The 19,452-nt window shown below is 35.6% G+C and overlaps 3 protein-coding genes across 3 annotated transcripts; all 3 read left to right on the top strand.

The window, feature by feature from the left end:
* Positions 1–2,352: 2,352 nt before the first annotated feature.
* LOC140792612 (probable sugar phosphate/phosphate translocator At1g48230) lies at positions 2,353–14,628 on the top strand. The gene is made up of 11 exons (XM_073143709.1): positions 2,353–2,482; positions 2,625–2,719; positions 5,317–5,637; positions 6,824–6,931; positions 9,806–9,837; positions 9,914–9,964; positions 10,287–10,348; positions 10,438–10,699; positions 12,165–12,430; positions 12,504–12,601; positions 13,970–14,628. Exons 3-11 carry the CDS (start codon positions 5,554–5,556, stop codon positions 14,147–14,149), a joined length of 1,143 nt encoding a protein of 380 aa, XP_072999810.1. The 5' UTR covers positions 2,353–2,482; positions 2,625–2,719; positions 5,317–5,553; the 3' UTR covers positions 14,150–14,628.
* A 643-nt stretch (positions 14,629–15,271) lies between these two features.
* On the top strand, positions 15,272–15,919 carry LOC140792847 (AT-hook motif nuclear-localized protein 16-like). Its single transcript, XM_073144067.1, has one exon. The coding sequence runs from the start codon at positions 15,272–15,274 to the stop codon at positions 15,917–15,919; it is 648 nt and encodes a 215-aa protein (XP_073000168.1).
* A 729-nt stretch (positions 15,920–16,648) lies between these two features.
* LOC140792383 (uncharacterized) lies at positions 16,649–18,879 on the top strand. The gene is made up of 6 exons (XM_073143352.1): positions 16,649–16,802; positions 17,170–17,349; positions 17,434–17,610; positions 17,689–17,913; positions 17,990–18,118; positions 18,432–18,879. Exons 1-6 carry the CDS (start codon positions 16,731–16,733, stop codon positions 18,663–18,665), a joined length of 1,017 nt encoding a protein of 338 aa, XP_072999453.1. The 5' UTR covers positions 16,649–16,730; the 3' UTR covers positions 18,666–18,879.
* Positions 18,880–19,452: the final 573 nt, after the last annotated feature.

The raw sequence follows: 19,452 nt of genomic DNA, 5'->3' as shown, positions 1-19,452 counted from the left end.
TCCATTAAAATTTGTATCTCAAATACTTTTTCTCCTTTGTTTCTTCTTACCAATATTTATCTTGACTAAAGTTGTCAAATTCTAATAAAAATCAGCAAAACCAATTCATAATCTATAAAGAAAATCTTCTACTACTCTACCATCTAGTGTGGATAGAGAGCTACTTCGTTTGTCGGTTCCTGCTCGATTTAAATTTTATTTAAATTTAAATTTAAATTTTTTATATATAATTTAAAAATTAAAAATTTAAATTTAAATTAAAGCTTTTAGAGAAGAGAGCGAGTTCCCACTTCACACTCATTTTCTTATTTATCTTTTTAGGTGCCTTGTCGTGATAAACAATCTCATTTGATCACTAAGTTTTGTCTCTTTCGTTCTCTTTTCCTCTTCTATAATTTTTTTTAAAAATATTTTTCCAAACAAAGTTTTGTCAAAAGAGGGGGGGATATGGGTCCACTCTAAGGTACAATTGGGTCAAGCCCAAATGGACCCACATTGGAACCCGAGTTTGAATTAGTTAGTCACGTCCGTGTCGATAATCGTGCTTATCCATCCTTCTAGTATGGCCCCAGGACAAGGACACTTGGTATCACTTTCAATGAGTTTCTATTCTAATCTGGTAGAATAACTTTTGGGGATAAAGTAGTCGGCTTGATTGGATTTATTCTTGAATAATTATTCTCGTCGTGATTAAATTAGCCTTGGGCTAATTGTGGGCTGGATAAGTTGGAATTGGGCCTTGTCTGAGAGGTATGGCCCTTTTTGGCCCGTAAACCTAAAGAGCTCATTTTTACGTAATTACCACTGGAGTTTTTTTTTTAAATGATACTAACCAATTCGTTATTAAAAATAATTTTCATCTATTGACATATGTGACTGGATTAATTTATAATTAAATAAATTTAAGTATTTTCTTATTACTTATCCTTATAACCATTTTCTTAATAATAGGAGTGCCAAGTTTTACCAATTTATTATTATTTTAATTTTTTATAAGAAAATGGATAGCTACGAAGAGAAATAAAATACGACTAATTTACTCTTATAATTTCGAAAAGTAATTGGTACTTTCGTTTAATCTCAACCGTTCGATTAGGAGAAAAAAAATTGATAATTTTATTTGAATTATTTGTCTTTTAAAATATCTATTTTGAGGGTATTTTTATATTACTGTTTTTTCTTCCTATAATATCAAAATTATCACTACATTCTTCAAAATATCATAATTGCTACCAAAGTTGCTATTCAAAAATGTTTGTTCGTTAATTAAATCTAATTAATTATAGTAAAAACTAAACTTAGAGTTAAAAAGATTATTTTGCCATTGTAGGATTGCTTAAACTGGTTCAAAAACTATCTAATGTTATCCAATATCAGTCCAAGAAAAAATAAAATCTATTCATATGCAAGACAAAAATTGTGATAAATACTTTAGTGCAAGAGTATTTTAGCTATTTACGTTTATTTATTAACTTTATTAGTAATATGTTAGGAACACTCTACAAATATAATGTTAAAAGACTAACCATAAGGATAACTCTAAGAAAGTTATATGATTTAAGTGGCAATTATAATATTTTCTTTGTTGACTTAATGGTCTCCGAATTAAATTGGTGACCTAGCGATTAAAATCCAGTACACTCATACAATATGAGTCTTTAGGCTATTTGACAACCATCTCCTCTCTCCCACCGTCAATCTCCTTCTTTGTTAGTGTTATGGTGACTTTTACTGGTCTTATCTTCCTCCTTGCCTCCACCACTCCTCTTCCTCTGCCGTTGCCAGTTCTAACCATCCTCTCCCTCCTCCGACCTCCCCAGCATGCTATCATTGAATCTAAGATCTACGCAAGCCCAAACATCGAGCTCAAATTTGGTATCCTAAAGTCGGACCAGATTTTTTATCTTCTTAAAAAATAGATATCCATAGTTTCATACTATCTCTTTGGAAAATAAAATAAGATAACAATAACAATTAATTCGCTTATTCTCACTATCACACCTTTTGTCATCTCGTTATTGTGCCGTGAGAAAATCCGTGAAAAGAAAATTAAAAAAAAAGTCACGTGACTTGCGCATGAGAACCCATTTCCACTCTTCGTACAAAAATGTCCTTAAATGTGGGCCTAACTAACCTTATGCCGTGTGCCGCGTCAGACTAATGAGGGGTATAAGTGTCATTTTAATGCTACCATCAGCGGCTTATATTATATTGTCGCTTCGTTTTCTTTTTTTCGCTCCAACATTTATTTACCTAATTAAATAAATTATTGTTATTATTATTATTATTATTATTATTATTATTATTATTATTATTATTATTATTATTATTATTATTTATTTTTTCTCTCTTCTCTTCTATAGTAGAAGAAGCTCTTCGGGTCTCTTTCTTGATAGCGCGATCGCGATCTCGATCTCGGCTCTCTATCTCCTGCTTGTCGGTGGCTCGAGCCTCGAGAGATCTGAGGAGCCAAGGAAGTCGAGTAATCCCTAAAACCCATGTCTAGTGAAATTTTAGTTTGCGTCCGAATCTGTTGAAGTATTTAGATCTCGACTTTTTTCGTCGACATTGGTGAGCCTTTGCTTGTTTGCCTTCTTGAATCGGATCTGGATTCAAATACTTAGGTGGGTTTCTCCTCTCCGCTGGGTTCGGAGGTAGATCTTGAAAGGAATCCATAGGGCAGATGTGCTGGATCTGGAAGAGAAGAGAGTTTTGAGCAGTAAGTCCGTTATTGTTCTGTTGGATTTTGAGCTTTGTTTCTGTAATGTTAACTGGATTTGATCAATTTCTTCTCCCATTATCTGATCTGGTTGGAATTTGCGATTGGTATGATGTATCTCTGATCAAATGTTGTGAATATTTTCATTTGTTCCTGGAATCTTGTTCTTGCGTCTGAAAAGCGTGTCTCGGTGTTGGTAATTTGGAAGCTTGATATTACTATCATGGCCTTTGGGGCATCTGGGTTTGTAAAAATGTAATCTTGGCAATATGTTGGGATCATATGCCATAAAGTTGATCCAAAAACAATCGTTTGAAAGAAGCCAAATCTTGGCAGAGTAATATTTCTTTGTGGAGAAAATGTGTAGCATCTGAAATGAAGAGAAATGTAGAAGACTAGAAGAATAAAACAGAATAACATAAAGTTTTTTCCATCTTTCATTCTGAAAAGTTGCATGTTTATGGACACTCATTTGTATCGTACACCTTTCTAGAGTAAGGGTTAACTGACTTCCTAAAAGGGGAAACTACAATCCCAAATGACCTATATAAAAGGTACTAAGGAGACTTAAACAAGAACAACTACTGAGTGATTAGTTTATCAATTTCCAAGTATATTGTATACTGTTGAGTCATGGTGATTGGTGAGTAACTGAGCATGCTAACTTATTATAATATAATTTCCACTATCGGCGTGTACATGATAATGATATATAGACTTGACACTGCATACAGGTCAATAGCGGTTCTTCTATAGGACCCTAATATATTGCACATTTGCGTGTCATATATTAAATAGCTGATGTGCCTCTCTGAAATATGAGGGGCATAAATGACAAGAACAAAGTATGAAACTATGACTAACATAGTGCTTGAGAGCTAAATAATGTTGATTGCCATTGTAAATATATCACAAGAAAAATGAGCTTAACAGGTTTAGGTTTAAGAAGAAGATAAAAGAACGTCTTAGCTGTCCTAGTTGGTATCACATGAAGATGGAGGTTTTAGATGCTTACTAGAAGATCCACCTATTATTCTATATAGGATTTGATTGATAGTGGTAAATGTTTACTTTTCTGGAGGTGGGTAGAAGGAACTTTGGTGGCGAATTGCCAAAATGATGAACTGCTAGATCTTTATTAAGGTCACTTGGACATGATAAGCTTTGTAGGTTAAGGCTTGTATGTTGGTTGGATCGTAGTCATGCTTGCTTTATATATTATTGTTGCCCAGATACATTGCAATATGTTTACACTAATTTATGAAGAGCTGAAATATATGTTGCATGAAATAGAAATAATTAAATATATCAGAAAAATAGCTTTGTTGATGAAACCTTAGCCATAACAAAGTCAAATAAATCTTCCATTACTTTTGTCATAAATAAGTTGTCTATTTCGGATCCAGGCTGTTTCATATCAACTATTGAAGTTTTATGCAGCTTACTTACTCCAAATTCTAGGTTTTATATTAGAGTAACAATTTTTTCCCCTATGTTTGAGATAAGGATATCCTATATCCTGGTACTTACTCATAAAAAGATAGCTGCACATTAATACAATGAATTCATAAATGTTACAATTAATATCGATGGTTTGGATCTTCACTTTAAATTTATTCTTTTGTTAGATGGCAAATATTTCGGTATGTTTTGAGATAAGTGAGACTAACTAGTAAGTTTTTGTATGCTTAAAGAACATCGACGTATATGGAAACTGATACATAACAAACTTTAGTGAAGCCAATGCTTATGAATATACTTTCACAAATTTGAAGAATTAGGTAAACCTCTTTCTAATCATCAATTCATCACTTCTTTGACACAAAAATAAATGCTTAATAGGAAAACAACTTTCTAATCATCAGCTTATGACTTCTCTGGGACAGTATTTAAATGATTAGTGAGGACATTGAATGCTTTTAATCAATTTCATCTACACTCTACATTTTCTGATTGTTAAGGAAAACTAGCAAGCTTACAGTTATTTTTAAGCTGATTGAGGAAACAATAAAAGTATTGGATAGGCATCTCTCTGCTTTCTCCCTCCATCATCTTGATGATCCTAATGAACAATGGGGCATGACACTTCTTAGGATCCATGATGTTGGAATCATTAATTTAGTTGCATTAATATCAGCTTGAAGGACGTGAGCATTAATTACCATGTAAAGCTTCAAGAGAAATCATGTTTGAGGTTTGTTGCAGTTTACTTTTGTCATGAAAAGAAATTGCACTTGACATTTGAACAGTGCAAAATTTCACAAGATTGAGTAATACAATCTTCATGAATGATTTTCAAGCACTGATCTCTCTGGTCCCAGCAGATTTTTCTAAGTTACTAGGACATCCGGATTGTTTCTTATCAATACTCTCTCTCTCTCTCTCTCTCTCTCTCTCTCCTCTGTAAGCTATTTTTTCCTTTTCTTTTCATCCTATTTTTCTCTTCCTGTTCACTATTATTTTCTATTACATATGGATCCTTTATAGTATTATTTTTATTCTACGAATTATCCATTTCTCTTTTGCTATCTATTCCTGTTTCTTATTTTAGTAAGCATTGTTCGGTCAATTCATATTGCTTTTCTCTTTCTTTGCAGGTGCAGCTTTCTGGACTTTGGTGGTATTACTAGGATACTTTCTAGAATTGCTTTGAGTTGTATTGGATGTTGAGACTTGCAAGTAGACAGGACAAATTTGTTTCCTTGGCAGAAAGAAAATTTTTGCCACCTTAACGGTTCTGGCATAACTGCTGGCTTCAATCTTTCAGATGCCAACTTGTTATGTCTAAATAGTTTCAGAGAAAACAAAGTAGATACAATAGCAAAGCAGGCAAGATGATCAGCAGACAGCTTTTGCTAACTTACCTTTACCTGCTTGTTTACATTTGTCTCTCATCAGGAGTCATTCTTTATAACAAGGTAATGCTCTTTAATACTATCTGTAATGCTTAATTGTTTGCTCTTGCTACTTAAGATTTTCCCGACATCAGGGTATATTGGTATTATACCACCATCAGCCACTAGTTGAATGCTAGGTTCTCTATCTTTAAGTGAGAATTGGCCTGCATTTTTTGTGAACTTTTATAGATAGGGATGTATACAATGATCAGGCATGTTGACTTTGTTATCTCAATATGCCTATTTTGATTGTTTATTTGTTGGACTTATATCTTGCACACCTTATTTCTAGATGATCTCAAGCTTCAGAAAGAATTATATTGCTGCCATTCTTTCTTTTATCAGAAAAGAACAGTTGTCTAAAGGAAGTCAGGTTGAATTCAGTCGTAGAGATAGTCACATTCTTGAATAAAATGTTTGACTTAGCAAATAAATTATTTTGGTTTTTTACATGTGGTATAATCAGTGAATAATGAGGGACTTAATGCTGAGTCTAGCAAGTTCTCTAACCACTTAATCCCCTTAACTAGGATCAGATATGAGATTTGAAAGAAAGCTTATGGAAGCGCTTAGAATTTCCATATTTGAAGGCACGCGTGAGAATTCATTTAGTGCATTACTTTCAATGAGTAAATGCCATGTCTCCTACTTTGAGTTAGTTCTTGGAAGATAGGAAATGTCGCATGTCCCACTTTGAGTTAGTTATAGGAAGTTAGGAAAGCTGATTGTATCAATTACCTATTAATTAGAACATGTGATATTCTCTTTTTGAGAGAGATGATCTAAATGCACTCCTTGTAATAAATGTTTTCTTCCTCATATTTATCTGTTTGTAAGAGCTTCTCGGCTTCTAGTTTGCTCCGTAGTCTGTACCAAACCTTCTACTTGATTTGGAAAGTTCCACAATGGAGTATTGATGTTTGGCGTTAATTATATAACAAGATAGATAATCTTTAAGAAGCCGTCATGGATTATTCTTTAACCTTATGTTAATATTTTGATACGCAAAGTTGTTAAAATTATTTTTAGATTTGTAATGGAGCTGATTCGAAGTCTTTTACTATCTGCATGATAATGATATACCCTGGAACATGTATAGTAGAAACTGTCGAAACTCTAAAACCTCTAAAATTATATAACTATAACAACTAAAAGTATGGATATATAAGATTAGAATCTAACTAGGTTGCTCCTTGTCCATTTGCAGTGGGTACTATCACCAAAGTACTTCAAGTTTCCGTTTCCTATTACTCTTACTATGATTCATATGGGATTTTCTGGTGCTGTAGCATTCTGTCTTGTTCGTGTCTTTAAGGTATGCTTCTACTACTAGTTTGCATTTCGCTTTTTGCCTCTGTTTATGCTTTGCTCTTTCTTCTGGAATTATTCATTTGTTAGTTCTCCCATTGGGACATCATTCCAGTTATGCAAATAATTGGAATAGTATAGTATTACTTCATATATCTGTCAACAATTTGAGACTCCATATCTTTTCTTATTTCATTGAATATCTTATAGACAATACCTCTCTGTCTACCATCTGAGAAGACCAGATGCTATTGACCATGGTAAGACTTAAGATTACACCTCTATAACTCACTTTAATGTGGGTTAGAACATTGAGGATAGGATTAAAGAACCAAGTCAAATGGGGCTTTTGATGTAAGCACCTAGAAGATAGAAATAGGAGGTTGACATGGAGTGGCTATAGATTTCTAAAGACCTAATGTTGTGGTAAAACTCTGAAAGTTGCATTATTTCACTTAGCTTCCTTTTACTAGCTTTCCCAATAAACCTTTTTCCTTTGAGGTGATAACGCAATGGTTCTTGGAGAACTATTATGAAACGATCTCCTTTCAGAGGGCCATGTTAAATATGTTATTACTGTAAATACTGTTGAACATCCTTTCAGAGGGATATTTCCATCATAATCTTTTTTAAGCTCTTGAGAAGTCATATTCATGCCATTGAACCTCAAATGATGTCCAAATCATGGATAGTCGTGCCGCAGGCACGAACCATGTCGACCATCGGCCTTGCTGCAAGATAGGGAAAGAAAAAGATAAGAGAATACTCATATTCACCCTTCATTGCTCGCCGTCGTCGCTTGCCGTTCGTCGCTCGTCGAGTCGACGTCACTGCTCGTCGCCGCCTGAGCTCACGCCGCTTGAACCCCTTTGGGTGTCCTAGCCCGAGGAGGAAGAAAGGGCAAGAGATCGGGTCGATTGATTAAAAACTTAAGTTACAGTGACGGCGAGTGGCGACGACAAACTTGACGATGAGCTTGATGGCAAGAGTTGCTAGGAGTGGTGCCGTACAGCACCCCTCGTGCCAGGTGTCGGTCGGCACGGCCATCGTTTGTCCAAATATACAAGCTTCCATGCTTAGGGCAACTTCAGAAATAGAAGTTAATTGTTCTCTTCTGATCAATCTATTGTCTCCTAAGAAATTTTTGTTAACTCATTAACAAATTACAAAACCATAACTTATAGACCTTTAGCTGTATTACCTTCATAAAAGATTTTACCGTACCTCTATATCTTTTGTTCAATAACTCTATAACTTTAGGCTATCCATTCTTATTCTTAACCGATGTCCAAACTCCAAAACACTTGTATTATTTAAGTCTTATTGGTATCATGGGTTGCACATGCACAAGAGAGTATGAGCATCTTTCGAAGATTTTCACATCTCCCATAATTGGTTGGTTCGCCAAACCCAACTACCTTGATCGGGACGGGTAAAAACCCTTCTTGACACTGCATCTTACCAAAAAGCACTTAAAGCCCGCTCAAACACCTGACTCGCTGTAGCTCAAACACCTGCACTTGGCTCGCTTCAGTCTAACCTATTCTTGAAATACAGAACTCGCACACACTCCCTTCTTTTGAATTGGTCGGGTGCAATGGTAGTGGCATAGCGCTTGCACAATGGTAGAATGAGGTCTGAGGGGGCGAGGGATTGTGGTGTCTTTTTACGGGATTGCGGGTCTATTCATTAGCTCCGCTAGGCTTTTTCCCTTAGATGAAGGAAATATTCATCATCTGACCCCAAGGTGTCACGTGTCCTATAAAAGCTGTCGACCTTTGGGCCAAAGCACTTCCAGCAGTAGGTTCCTCGATTATATGACTTCGTGCCCGTTGCTTATGTATTCTATAAAAGTTGTCGGCCTTTGGGCCAAAGCCACTTCCAGCAGTAGGTTCCTCGATTGTATGACCCCTGTTGCTTGATTGAGATCCCACCTCGAGCCCGGATATCTTCACTCTCCACAGAAAGAACTTTTTCAAAGCAACCATTCATTCATTTGAATCTTAAGCAACTTTAATTTCTTTGATAAAACCTTCTAGATAAAGGTTGGCCTCCTAGATCTAACCAACGGGATAATTATGGGAAATCTATGTCAAAGCCCTTAACCAATTGAAAACCTTTTGGTTGTCTCATCAATAAGATGCCTAAATGTCGTGGTTACAAAGTTAAAGAATATTGATATAATGATGTGGAAATTCCTACTTGTATTCTTTAGCGTACTCGCATCACTCATTTTTTTGCAGGCGTACATTTTGGATCCAAACTTATACAAATTTATGTTTTTATTTTTTCATGGGCTGTGTGAGACTAGAGCCTGGAACTAGTTGGGTGTAGTAGATAGTTTTCCCTAATTGCAGTAGAGGAAAAATATCCCTCTGCAAAATGTGCTTGTGGTTTTCATTACATGACTTTCGCTACGTATACTCATCATATTTACATTCCAAGATAATATTGGCTACTTAGTTTATGAACCACTACATATGTTTATGAATTGGATTTCTCTCTTGATCATTTATAAATCATCTCTATTCTCTTTTTGGGTCTGATGACCAAATTCTCCTAAGTCATACTTGAAATACATAGAGCTTAGTGTTCACTAAGATCAGAATGAGAAAATGACATGTATTTCTAGGATATAATTGGTTAATAATTTCAGCTTTTCCACTTAAGCTATAAGGTGAAGTTCATAGTTTTGATAAGGTAATGACATAAATGGAGAATCGTTATTAATGTTGTCTTTCAACTAGGATGTATAACTGTTGGTGTACAGATAATCTTGTGCATAAACAATATCTTTTTTTAATTTCCTTTTAGATTCCATTTGTGGAGATGCATTTCCTTGCTTTTGAGAACTTAACTTGTTTGATGGTGTGACATACAGGTTGTTGCACCTGTCAAGATGACTTTTCAAATGTAAGAGCTATTATTCTGTTTTCTTTAGCTAAGATCCATTCAAACCTTAGTTACTAGTATGATGTCTTTCTTGCAGATATGCAACGTGTGTCATTCCAATCAGTGCCTTCTTTGCATCGAGTCTTTGGTAAGCTGAAAAAAAGCCACATTGTTTTTCCCCTAGCCAAAACAGTGTTTGTTAGCTTGTTGTTTTCCTTCGCATTTTCTCCTTGGTAATTCCAATTGGCATTTATATGTATGGACATGATGTAATAGCAAAATGCATCTGCCATCATATATGTTTATTTAATTTTGCTCATACTTTTATCATCTGATGCTTCTCTAGTTCCTTTCTTTATACATAGTTAAAGTACATGCATTTTATGACTATTTGTAATGTTTAATATAGCTGTTTTATGACAGAGAAAAATTATACTCTTCGGATTAATGGGTGATATCCTATTTTACAGGTTTGGCAACACAGCTTACTTGCATATTTCAGTCGCTTTTATTCAGATGCTTAAGGCCTTAAGTGAGTCATCCTGTACATGCATCTTCATTATTTCAATGCAAATATTTTGAAAGGTACCGATCTAGAATTGAAAAATATTTTTATTGCAGTGCCTGTGGCAACATTCTTTGTTGCTGTTATATGTGACACGGACAAATTAAGATGGGACGTTTTCTCGAACATGTTGCTGGTCAGTGTTGGGGTCGTGATTTCGTCATATGGGGAAATTCATTTTAATGTGATTGGAACAGTTTACCAAGTTACTGGTATATTTGCAGAAGCTTTAAGACTGGTTTTAACTCAAGTCCTCCTCCAGAAGAAGGGCTTGACTCTAAATCCTGTTACAAGTTTATATTACATAGCACCATGCAGGTATCATATACACTTTTCTGTAGCAATACATGTTTGACAGGGGAAGGAAGTATATCAACAGTAACCTACCTGAAAGATTCTTATTTAGTTTTCCATTAAAACATTAAGTACGAGAAAGTGCTTTAGGTGTCATTACACTTTTCAGATAATTGCATAATTTATTGGAGAAAATGCTGAAGGTGTTATTAATGATATGCTGCATTTACTTTTTTAAATGAGTGCTTATATTTTTGCCGTTGAATTTTAAAGAGGGCTCCTTTCATGATTTGTTGCTTACTTTATTCTCTCATCTTAGTTGCTACCCTTTTCTCTCTTTGTAAAATCAATCAAGTGTGGATGCTAAAGAAAGAATCTTTGAAATTTTGTACTTAATTTGATTTTTCAGAGTAATTTGTTCTATAGTTAGATATGTTTCAAACTTCTAGGATGATTGTCATATCACCTTATGGAAAATGATGGAGAGCCCTATGTTTGTAAGAAAAATCTCTTGCTTATGGGGTGAGATTTTTTTAAGTTCATAGAACTATGTTTTGGAAAAGATCATGGTTGTTATGTGAGATGTTTCTATAATAGATCTTCAGTTAAGCGTTGGTTCATAAATTCTCAAGAAAAAAAGAAAAAAACGAGGCCTCAGTTTTTAGTTGCTCCATAGTAAGAGTGCTAAGTTATGGTTGCTTGTGCTGAAATCATCTTTTTCCCTGGATCATTGTGCTTTTCTAAAATATCTTAGAACCTTTGGTGTTGATCAAGAAGCTAGTAATGTCATAGTTAGTGGACTATCCAGTACTATGATTCTACTTGCAAACTCAGTTTAGTATCTAAACATTTATCTGTAAACTAGTGTGGTGGGAATACCACTTTTCGTCACGTTTATTCTCGTAGGCATAAAAGAGCTGCACCTGTGGCCCTTTGGTTTAATGAGGATTGTGACTAGCCAACTTCTAAGGCTATTTTCGTCTTTTTATCTTTTACTTTATTTTGCCTATATAAAGGCTTGTAATAATCTTTTATTAATTAATGAACATTTTGAGAGTTTTCACATATTGAGTGTTTATTAGTGGATTGCAATGTCGGTGGATTACGACATCCCGGTTGGTAGATTTTGGGTTTGATTATTTTTCCTACTTCTTTTTCTCAAATCTGCAATCGGGACATTGTCCTACATCACAGTGAATAAGAGCAATACTATTATTACGCACTAGGCATAAGGTCCTTTCTTTAGATCGTACTTCCTAGCACTCTATTCCAATTTTCCTACATTTTTCTTGTAGGAAAGTTTGCTTGCATCTTCATGTTTTCGTGCTCGTAAAAGGTAGTCCATTGGTTTGTAGCTGTTACAAGACTTGAATCATGAGTCTTTCTTTTTCCACAGCTTATATTTGTTTTCCCATTTTATGGGACATTGTACTATTTCTCTATCTTTATTTTTTCCTTTGGTTACATGATGCCCTTAATTTTTATGCAGCTTCCTCTTTCTATTTGTACCTTGGTATGTATTGGAAAAACCTGGGATGGAGATTTCGCAGATTCAGTTCAACTTCTGGATTTTTTTCTCAAATGCACTTTGTGCGTTAGCCTTGAACTTCTCTATATTTCTAGTAATCGGTAGAACAGGGGCTGTCACTATTCGTGTTGCTGGAGTTTTGAAGGACTGGATACTGATTGCTCTTTCAACTATTATCTTTCCTGAGTCTACTATTACCGGCCTTAATATAATAGGCTATGGAATTGGTAATTCTGCAAATCTTGCTTTGGAACTAAACTTTCTGGTTGAGCTCTCTACTTATTCTATGCTTTCTTCCAGCTCTCTGTGGTGTTGTCATGTATAACTACTTGAAGATTAAGGATGTCCGAGCATCAAATCAGCTTCCTATGGAGAGCATCCCTGATAGAGGCACAAAGGTTAAAAATGCAGCACCCCCGTACTACCAGTTAAATTTAGTTAAAAAAGTTATCTTTTCATTACTGTTTGGACTGCTATTTTTTTAAGTGTATTCTGCTTTGTTTCATGAGTCTCATTTATTTCTTTAACCATCATGCAAACATCATAGGAAGTATTAAATGCAGCCTCACAAAAATAGCCTTTTTCTTTTTAAGTGGATGGAATGATCTGAGAGAGTGAAGTGTATTTTCATAGATTGATTTGAATACTTGTAACTAGTTCTACCTTTGAAGCACAATAATAATTTATTTTCATCAAACCAGACAATTAATAGGATTTGTTAATGTTTTTAATTTTATTTATTTCCAACTGTAGTAGTTTGATTTTCCAAATATATATTAGTTCGAGTTGGCAAATTGTTCTTTTGGGTATCCTTCATTAAGCTGAATATTCATTCTGAGCCTCTTTATCTTGCATTTTGGCTGTGGGATACTACAAAATTTGATGACTACTAACCTCCACCAGACATATGGCCATGCTCACCCATTGATTTGCCCCTATAAGTGAGTTAGTAGGACTTTTTTGAAAGGCTATTCAATAACACATCCCTACGAGTCACTGGCATATGTCGGATGAGTGGTATGTTCAACTTGTACCTGTACATTAAGCCTTTAGAATCTATCATTCACTCTTTGTGCACTGTTTGCTACTTGAATGTATTGAAGTTCCATAATTTTCTTGTTAAGTGATCTCTTAGACAATACAGGAATGGCACTATTTGAGATGTTTGCTGCAAGGATGTTATGCTCAGTATCTCAGCCTTAATATCTTTTTCTTCCATTAGAGCTCCAACTTGTTTATTTTATTCTCTCTATAATCAGTAAACTTTTCCTCATCTCTCTTCAGAAGGGTCGGGTCCAATGTCATTAATTTTCTACATTTTCTTCTACAAATCAATCTATATTAGTTGCTATTGTTCCTACATACTTCTGTCTGAGATGTCCCTTTATTGCAACTAGGAACTGGGAAGAAACTGTTTAGCTTCCATTGTGCAAAATTTTGTTATTGCACATGAAATTAATGGCTCAAGTGTGCAATGGTAAATAAGAAATAAAGACAATTATTTATGGAATTGTATACCATAATGGAATTGGTAATTTCAGTTTTTCAAGTCAGAACCCTATTTTTTTTCACGTGAGGGTCTTGACTTTGGTGTTGCACCTTTCTAATGTCTTTTATTTCACATATTATGTGCTATGCGCAATTTTAAATTTTATCTTCCTTTTCTGAGCATACTTGTAATCAGTTCTGATTAAGGGTAACAATAAGTGTTCTGTTACCACGTATTTGGATTGTGGTTATTGACTCTGGATTGTCAACTATGGCAGGATAAGCTAGACAAAAAGTCATCAGATATAATGTATAAAGATGGCAATATTGTGGGGAACAATTTTGGAGGTAATTCTGCCCCAGATTCAATATTGGTGGATGAGGAAGCACCCCTCCTTCCTTCGTCGAGGTTGTCCTACATTGGTCGGAGCCAAATCAGCAGCCACTCTTCTAGATGATATGTCATGGCCAGTTTTTTTCTTCTCTCCTGAGGATAAGGAGCCGTCATCAGGTAACCGATTTTTTGGCAGAGATGTCATTCGAGGATAGTCCATATTGCATCCTGGACCTGATGGTATACCTCAACAAATCTTCAAAAGAACTATGGTTCTCTTGCAAACCCATTTTTGGTCCGTTTACTTTCCCTGCCAATTCGCTGTGTGTTTGCATCGATGTCATTTTAGAGGATTGTATCTCCTGGACAGCTTGGATCAGTATCAGCTCAAAAGTGGGTTAAATTTTAAAAAGGGTTACATACCCTCATCTTTTAATCAAGTGCTAACACTAACCCATTAGGTGTTACGCAAGAGGGTGGTGATGTGTTTCATTTTGTCATTTCCAAGTTCCACTAATATGTGTAAGCTTATTGCATTACTACAATTGTTTTCTTTTTCCCCAAGCAGTAGTGACTGAAGCAAGAGTGCTCAGCTTTGTTTTCTTTGATTGCTCTACATCTTTCTCTTCAACTGCAACCTTTTCATCCCATTAATTTTGCTTGTTTAAGAGTTCTCCTATCATAGAAGGGATAAGCTGCTCAAATCTGAAGCTCTTAATTTTTCTTGCAACAAAGTGTTGGTAGTTATGCTTCCGACAAGAGCATATTTCCCAAAGTGCATTATTCTCCAGTTACATGAAATGATCAAAAGTCTTGAGTGGAAAAAGAATCAGTGTAGTTAGTTAATTTTTACATACATTGCTTATGTTACGCTATATTAAACCAGTCTTAGATGTCAAGAGAAGAGAGACTGCTACGCAATTATCCAGTGAGTGAAGAGGATCAATTGTAGGAAATCTAATAGCCATCTTTTTCTCTCTTTTTTTTTCATTAATGAATGAGCATAATTCTTTATTATATGATTCATGAGTGTTCAAAAATGATATAGATAGACCTAGTTGCGGAACGCAATCAACATGAAGAACATAGCAGTTGGATGTTAGCCAGTTCTGAAAATTTTACTCTTAGAAAAATTAAAAATTCGTAGTTCTCCTACCACTTACCTATTCCTTAGAAACTATATTGTCTCTCATTTGCTACTTATATAGTTCCACATTAGTTGCATATCTTTTCAACCATTGCATGCATGGCTGGTGCAAGTGCTATTATTGCCAGCCACCTTACTGACTCCCATGACGCCAAACCATGCTCTCTCCGGCGCCGCCAGGGACGGCCGGCCGGCTCCAGGAACTGGGCGAAGCAACCCGTGGTTGTAACCTACGAGAACCTGAACGTGCTCCGAGCTCATACCATGGAGGTGGGCTCCGGTTGCGACGTCGCAAAGTGCATCGCCGGCTTTGCCATGCGGCAGCGACGTGGAGTAATCTTGCTCGGGGCTAGTGGATGTGTGTCAAAAGCCATGCTTCGTGTCTCCGGCGGCGGCATATTGAACCTAGACGGCCGTTTTGAGATTCTGACACTACTCGGGTGCTTCTTTCCTCCGCCGGTTTTGGCTACAGAGCCGGCGGCAGCGGTGACTGGGCTAACCGTAAATTTTTCCGGGCCGCAAGGGCAAGTTATCGGCGGCAGCGTGGCCGGAGGTCTAGTTGCGGCGGGGCCAGTGGTGGTCATGGCGGCATCGTTCGCCGCAGCTGCATTCGACCGGCTTCCGCTGTCGGAAAGTGAGGACTATAATCAGTGTCAACGGCATTGCCGGAAACCGGCTCATGGTCGGCTCTATGGGGCATTGCCGGAGATCTACAATAGCCGGCGGGGCCCAAAAGTGAGGATGTAAGCACTTATATGTTGAATAATGTGCATGCTGATTTGAAGGTTGTGTTCCAAGTTTAGTTGATGAAACAATTAAGAGAGGTCAGATGATATTCTAATCTTAAAAACAATACTCACATATAATTAGCAAAATATACCATTCAATTCATATATATATATATATATATATATATATATATATTAACAAAATATAGATGATAAGGAGAAAAAAAGTGCAAATGCTTTGAGGTTTTCCAAAGGAGAAATGCATCCAGACAATGAAGTCTTCTGGTCGTAACACCAATTTCTTTGTTTCTAAAATAATTCTTCAAGAGAAGACTTTATACTATATATAAAAAATAAAATCTAGACCGTTCGTTGATGTGATGGTGAGCTCCACAGCTTATTCTTTGACTGGTCACAATCTGAAAGATATTAATGGCGGATAAACTACTCTATGTGAAACTTTTTATCATAGAATAAAATAAAGGAATGATTTTTTTTTTCTTAAATATTGAATTTGTATAATTAGCATATTTCACTCAAACCATGCGTATATAATTACTCCAAGAAATATTCTACCTTAATATTTGAGGAGAGAATCAAATCCATAGTCTTGTCTTGATGTTATTGTCGTATGAAATTATATGAATCAATTGATTTTAAAACAGTAGATTGAATGGACCGCCACCGATTTCCAACTTCGAAGGACGTCATTGGCTACGTTTCGATCCATTTGACCATTCTAAACCCTTTCCTGCTATATAAACACCATTAACTTTCCACAAATCTTTGAACAACTTTCTCTGGAGCTTTCGGAAAACGAGAGGAATTGCATGATCTCATTCTCACCTGCTCATTTCTCACGCTTCCTTCTCTCTCCCAAATCCATTTTATCCAGTATCAAGGTTTGTTGACTTCTTCCCCATTCGTCTTTCTTTAATTGTTGGGGTCTTTTAGTTTTGGGTCTTTAATTTACCTACTTGCTGAGATTATACACAACTATCCATACCCAATTTAGGGAAGAAAAAAGTCGCGTTATACTTGGATATAGATCAATGTGTTATTTGGGAGTGACCCATTATTGTTTAATTTCATTCATGTTGATGTGCTTGATCTTATTTCCATAGTCCAATTCGTAAGCATAATTCTGCATCTTGAGATCTGATATGTCTACTATTAATGTTTAAGCTTTCCCCAATGCGATAATTCCTCTATCAAATCTTATCCCATGTACACTGAGAGTCTGAATTGCTCATTACTGGCTTTCTTCAGATACCTCATTCAGCAATGTCAACAACAAGCTTTAGTAATTTTATCTCTAAGGATAAGACATCACAATTTCCGGCAGAATCTGGAAGATATCATCTGTATATATCATATGCATGCCCTTGGGCATCCAGATGTGTTACCGTTCTGAAGCTCAAAGGCCTCGAAAACGCGATAAGTTACACGGTAATTCTAATTCCAATTGCGTTATTTTTGTCGTATCACATAATATGCATTGATACTTTTCCAATGTATGTTACAAATATATAGGCTGTTAAACCAATATGGGAAAGGACCAAAGAGAATGATCAGCATCTTGGATGGGTCTTCCCAGTTTTGAGCACAGAAGAACAAGGAGCTGAACCTGATCCTCTGAATGGGGCTAAAAGTGTTAGAGAACTCTATGAGATGGCTACTTCAAATTATACTGGAAGATACAGTGTTCCTGTAAGTCTACTATTAAACATTCACTTATCCATTTCTCTTTTAATCCTTGTAACTTTTTTGTAACGTATCATTTGGCAGGTTCTATGGGATAAAAAGCTAAAAACTATCGTTAACAATGAGAGTGCGGAGATAATTCGCATGTTCAACAGTGAATTTAATGGTGTTGCAGAGAATGCTAACTTGGATTTGTACCCTGTAAGCCTGCAACCTTTGATAGATGAGGTCAATGAGTGGGTGTTTGACAAAATAAACCGCGGTGTATATAAATGTGGATTCACTAAGGAACAAGGCCCTTATGATGAGGTATATTGTTACTTATAACATTAATTCATTCTAATTATTTTTTTCAATTTTTCACTGCATTCTTCTGGTTGTGTAGGCTGTGGCAGAGCTATATCAAGCCTTGGATAAATGTGAGGAGATCTTGAGTAAGCAGCGCTACATTTGCGGCGATGTGCTAACTGAAGCAGATATTCGCCTATTTGTTACTCTCATAAGGTTTGATGAGGTATGATTTATGTGCCCCCTCTTCTAATTCTTTTATTATTCATGATGAGCCCTGACTTCTATTCTTCCTAAGTAGCATTAAAATCAACTTGTTTGGATCAAATTTAGTTCACAATCCAATCTGCAATGCTAAAGTTTGAATTCACTCTGCAAGGCTGATAGTTTCGAAGAACTATCAAACGACAATGAAATTTACAACTAAATTACTCTCATCTTTGGAGTCTCACAATTGGAGCATTTAAGTGATGTTTTTGGATTTCTGATGTTATTATTTACTCATCTGATGAATAGCCATTTGCTGATCTCCTCTGCAGGTTTATTCTGTTTATTTCAAGTGCAACAAGAAGCTATTACGCGAATATCCGAATCTGTTCAATTATACCAAAGATATATACCAGATTCCAGGCATGAGCAGCACAGTGAATATGGATCACATAAAGAAGCACTACTATAGAAGCCATCCTTCTATAAATCCAAATGGAATTATACCAATTGGACCTAACATAGATTACTCCTCTCCTCATGACAGAGAGAGATTTGGCTCTTAATAACAAGTCAAAACTTTTGCAGTGCTTTGGAAGAGGATTAAAAGAGTTGTCTTTTATACATCATAGGAATCTGTCTCTGTTATCAGGAAGGCATTTGTGTATGATTGTTCTGATAATTTTTGTACTATGTGATTCCCAAAAGATTAGCTTAATAAGGGGAATTGCAAAGTGCAAACTCTTTATGTTTTCAATAAATGATCTCCTGATTGTTTCAGAGCTGCCCTTGGAGTTAAATCTGTGTATAGGAATGTGGCATTGACTTTAATATCTACTCCTCCAACCTGATGGTTTTGTCTCTTACCCATGGTTTGAAGTTTCTTCTGAAACTATAATCCAACTAAAATAACCCTAATTACACTTTTTTTTACAATATTATTTTAATTCTAAGTTGGATTTGACTTGAATCCAATTCGTACCTAACTCAATATCAATCTCATTGCTTAAATACTACTAGGTTTTATATGATTCATTGAGTAATAAGATAAAGAAGACTATTTATTAAAAGAGGTCTAAAACTGATATAATAAAACTGGAAGTGAAACTGACCCAAATGTTAAGTTTTTTAACCAAGTACAAAACCGAAACTAGATTGCTTGTCGTTAATATTTCTTGAATAGATAACAGGATGATGGCATGTGATATACTGAATAAACTTTGATTAGAAGTCTTTCTGAATCAAAACTAGTAGATATTAAGAAAGGAGACGTGCATCAAAGTTGGAATGTGAAGCTAATATACACAATTTGTTATTCTATTCACCTCAATGTAATTAAGATGGAGAATAAAG

The sequence above is a fragment of the Typha latifolia genome, chromosome 7 (assembly GCF_019914945.1).
Source record: "Typha latifolia isolate L0001 chromosome 7, TyphaL0001v2, whole genome shotgun sequence".
Taxonomy (NCBI): domain Eukaryota; kingdom Viridiplantae; phylum Streptophyta; class Magnoliopsida; order Poales; family Typhaceae; genus Typha; species Typha latifolia.
This window is presented reverse-complemented; position numbering and strand designations above follow the sequence as displayed.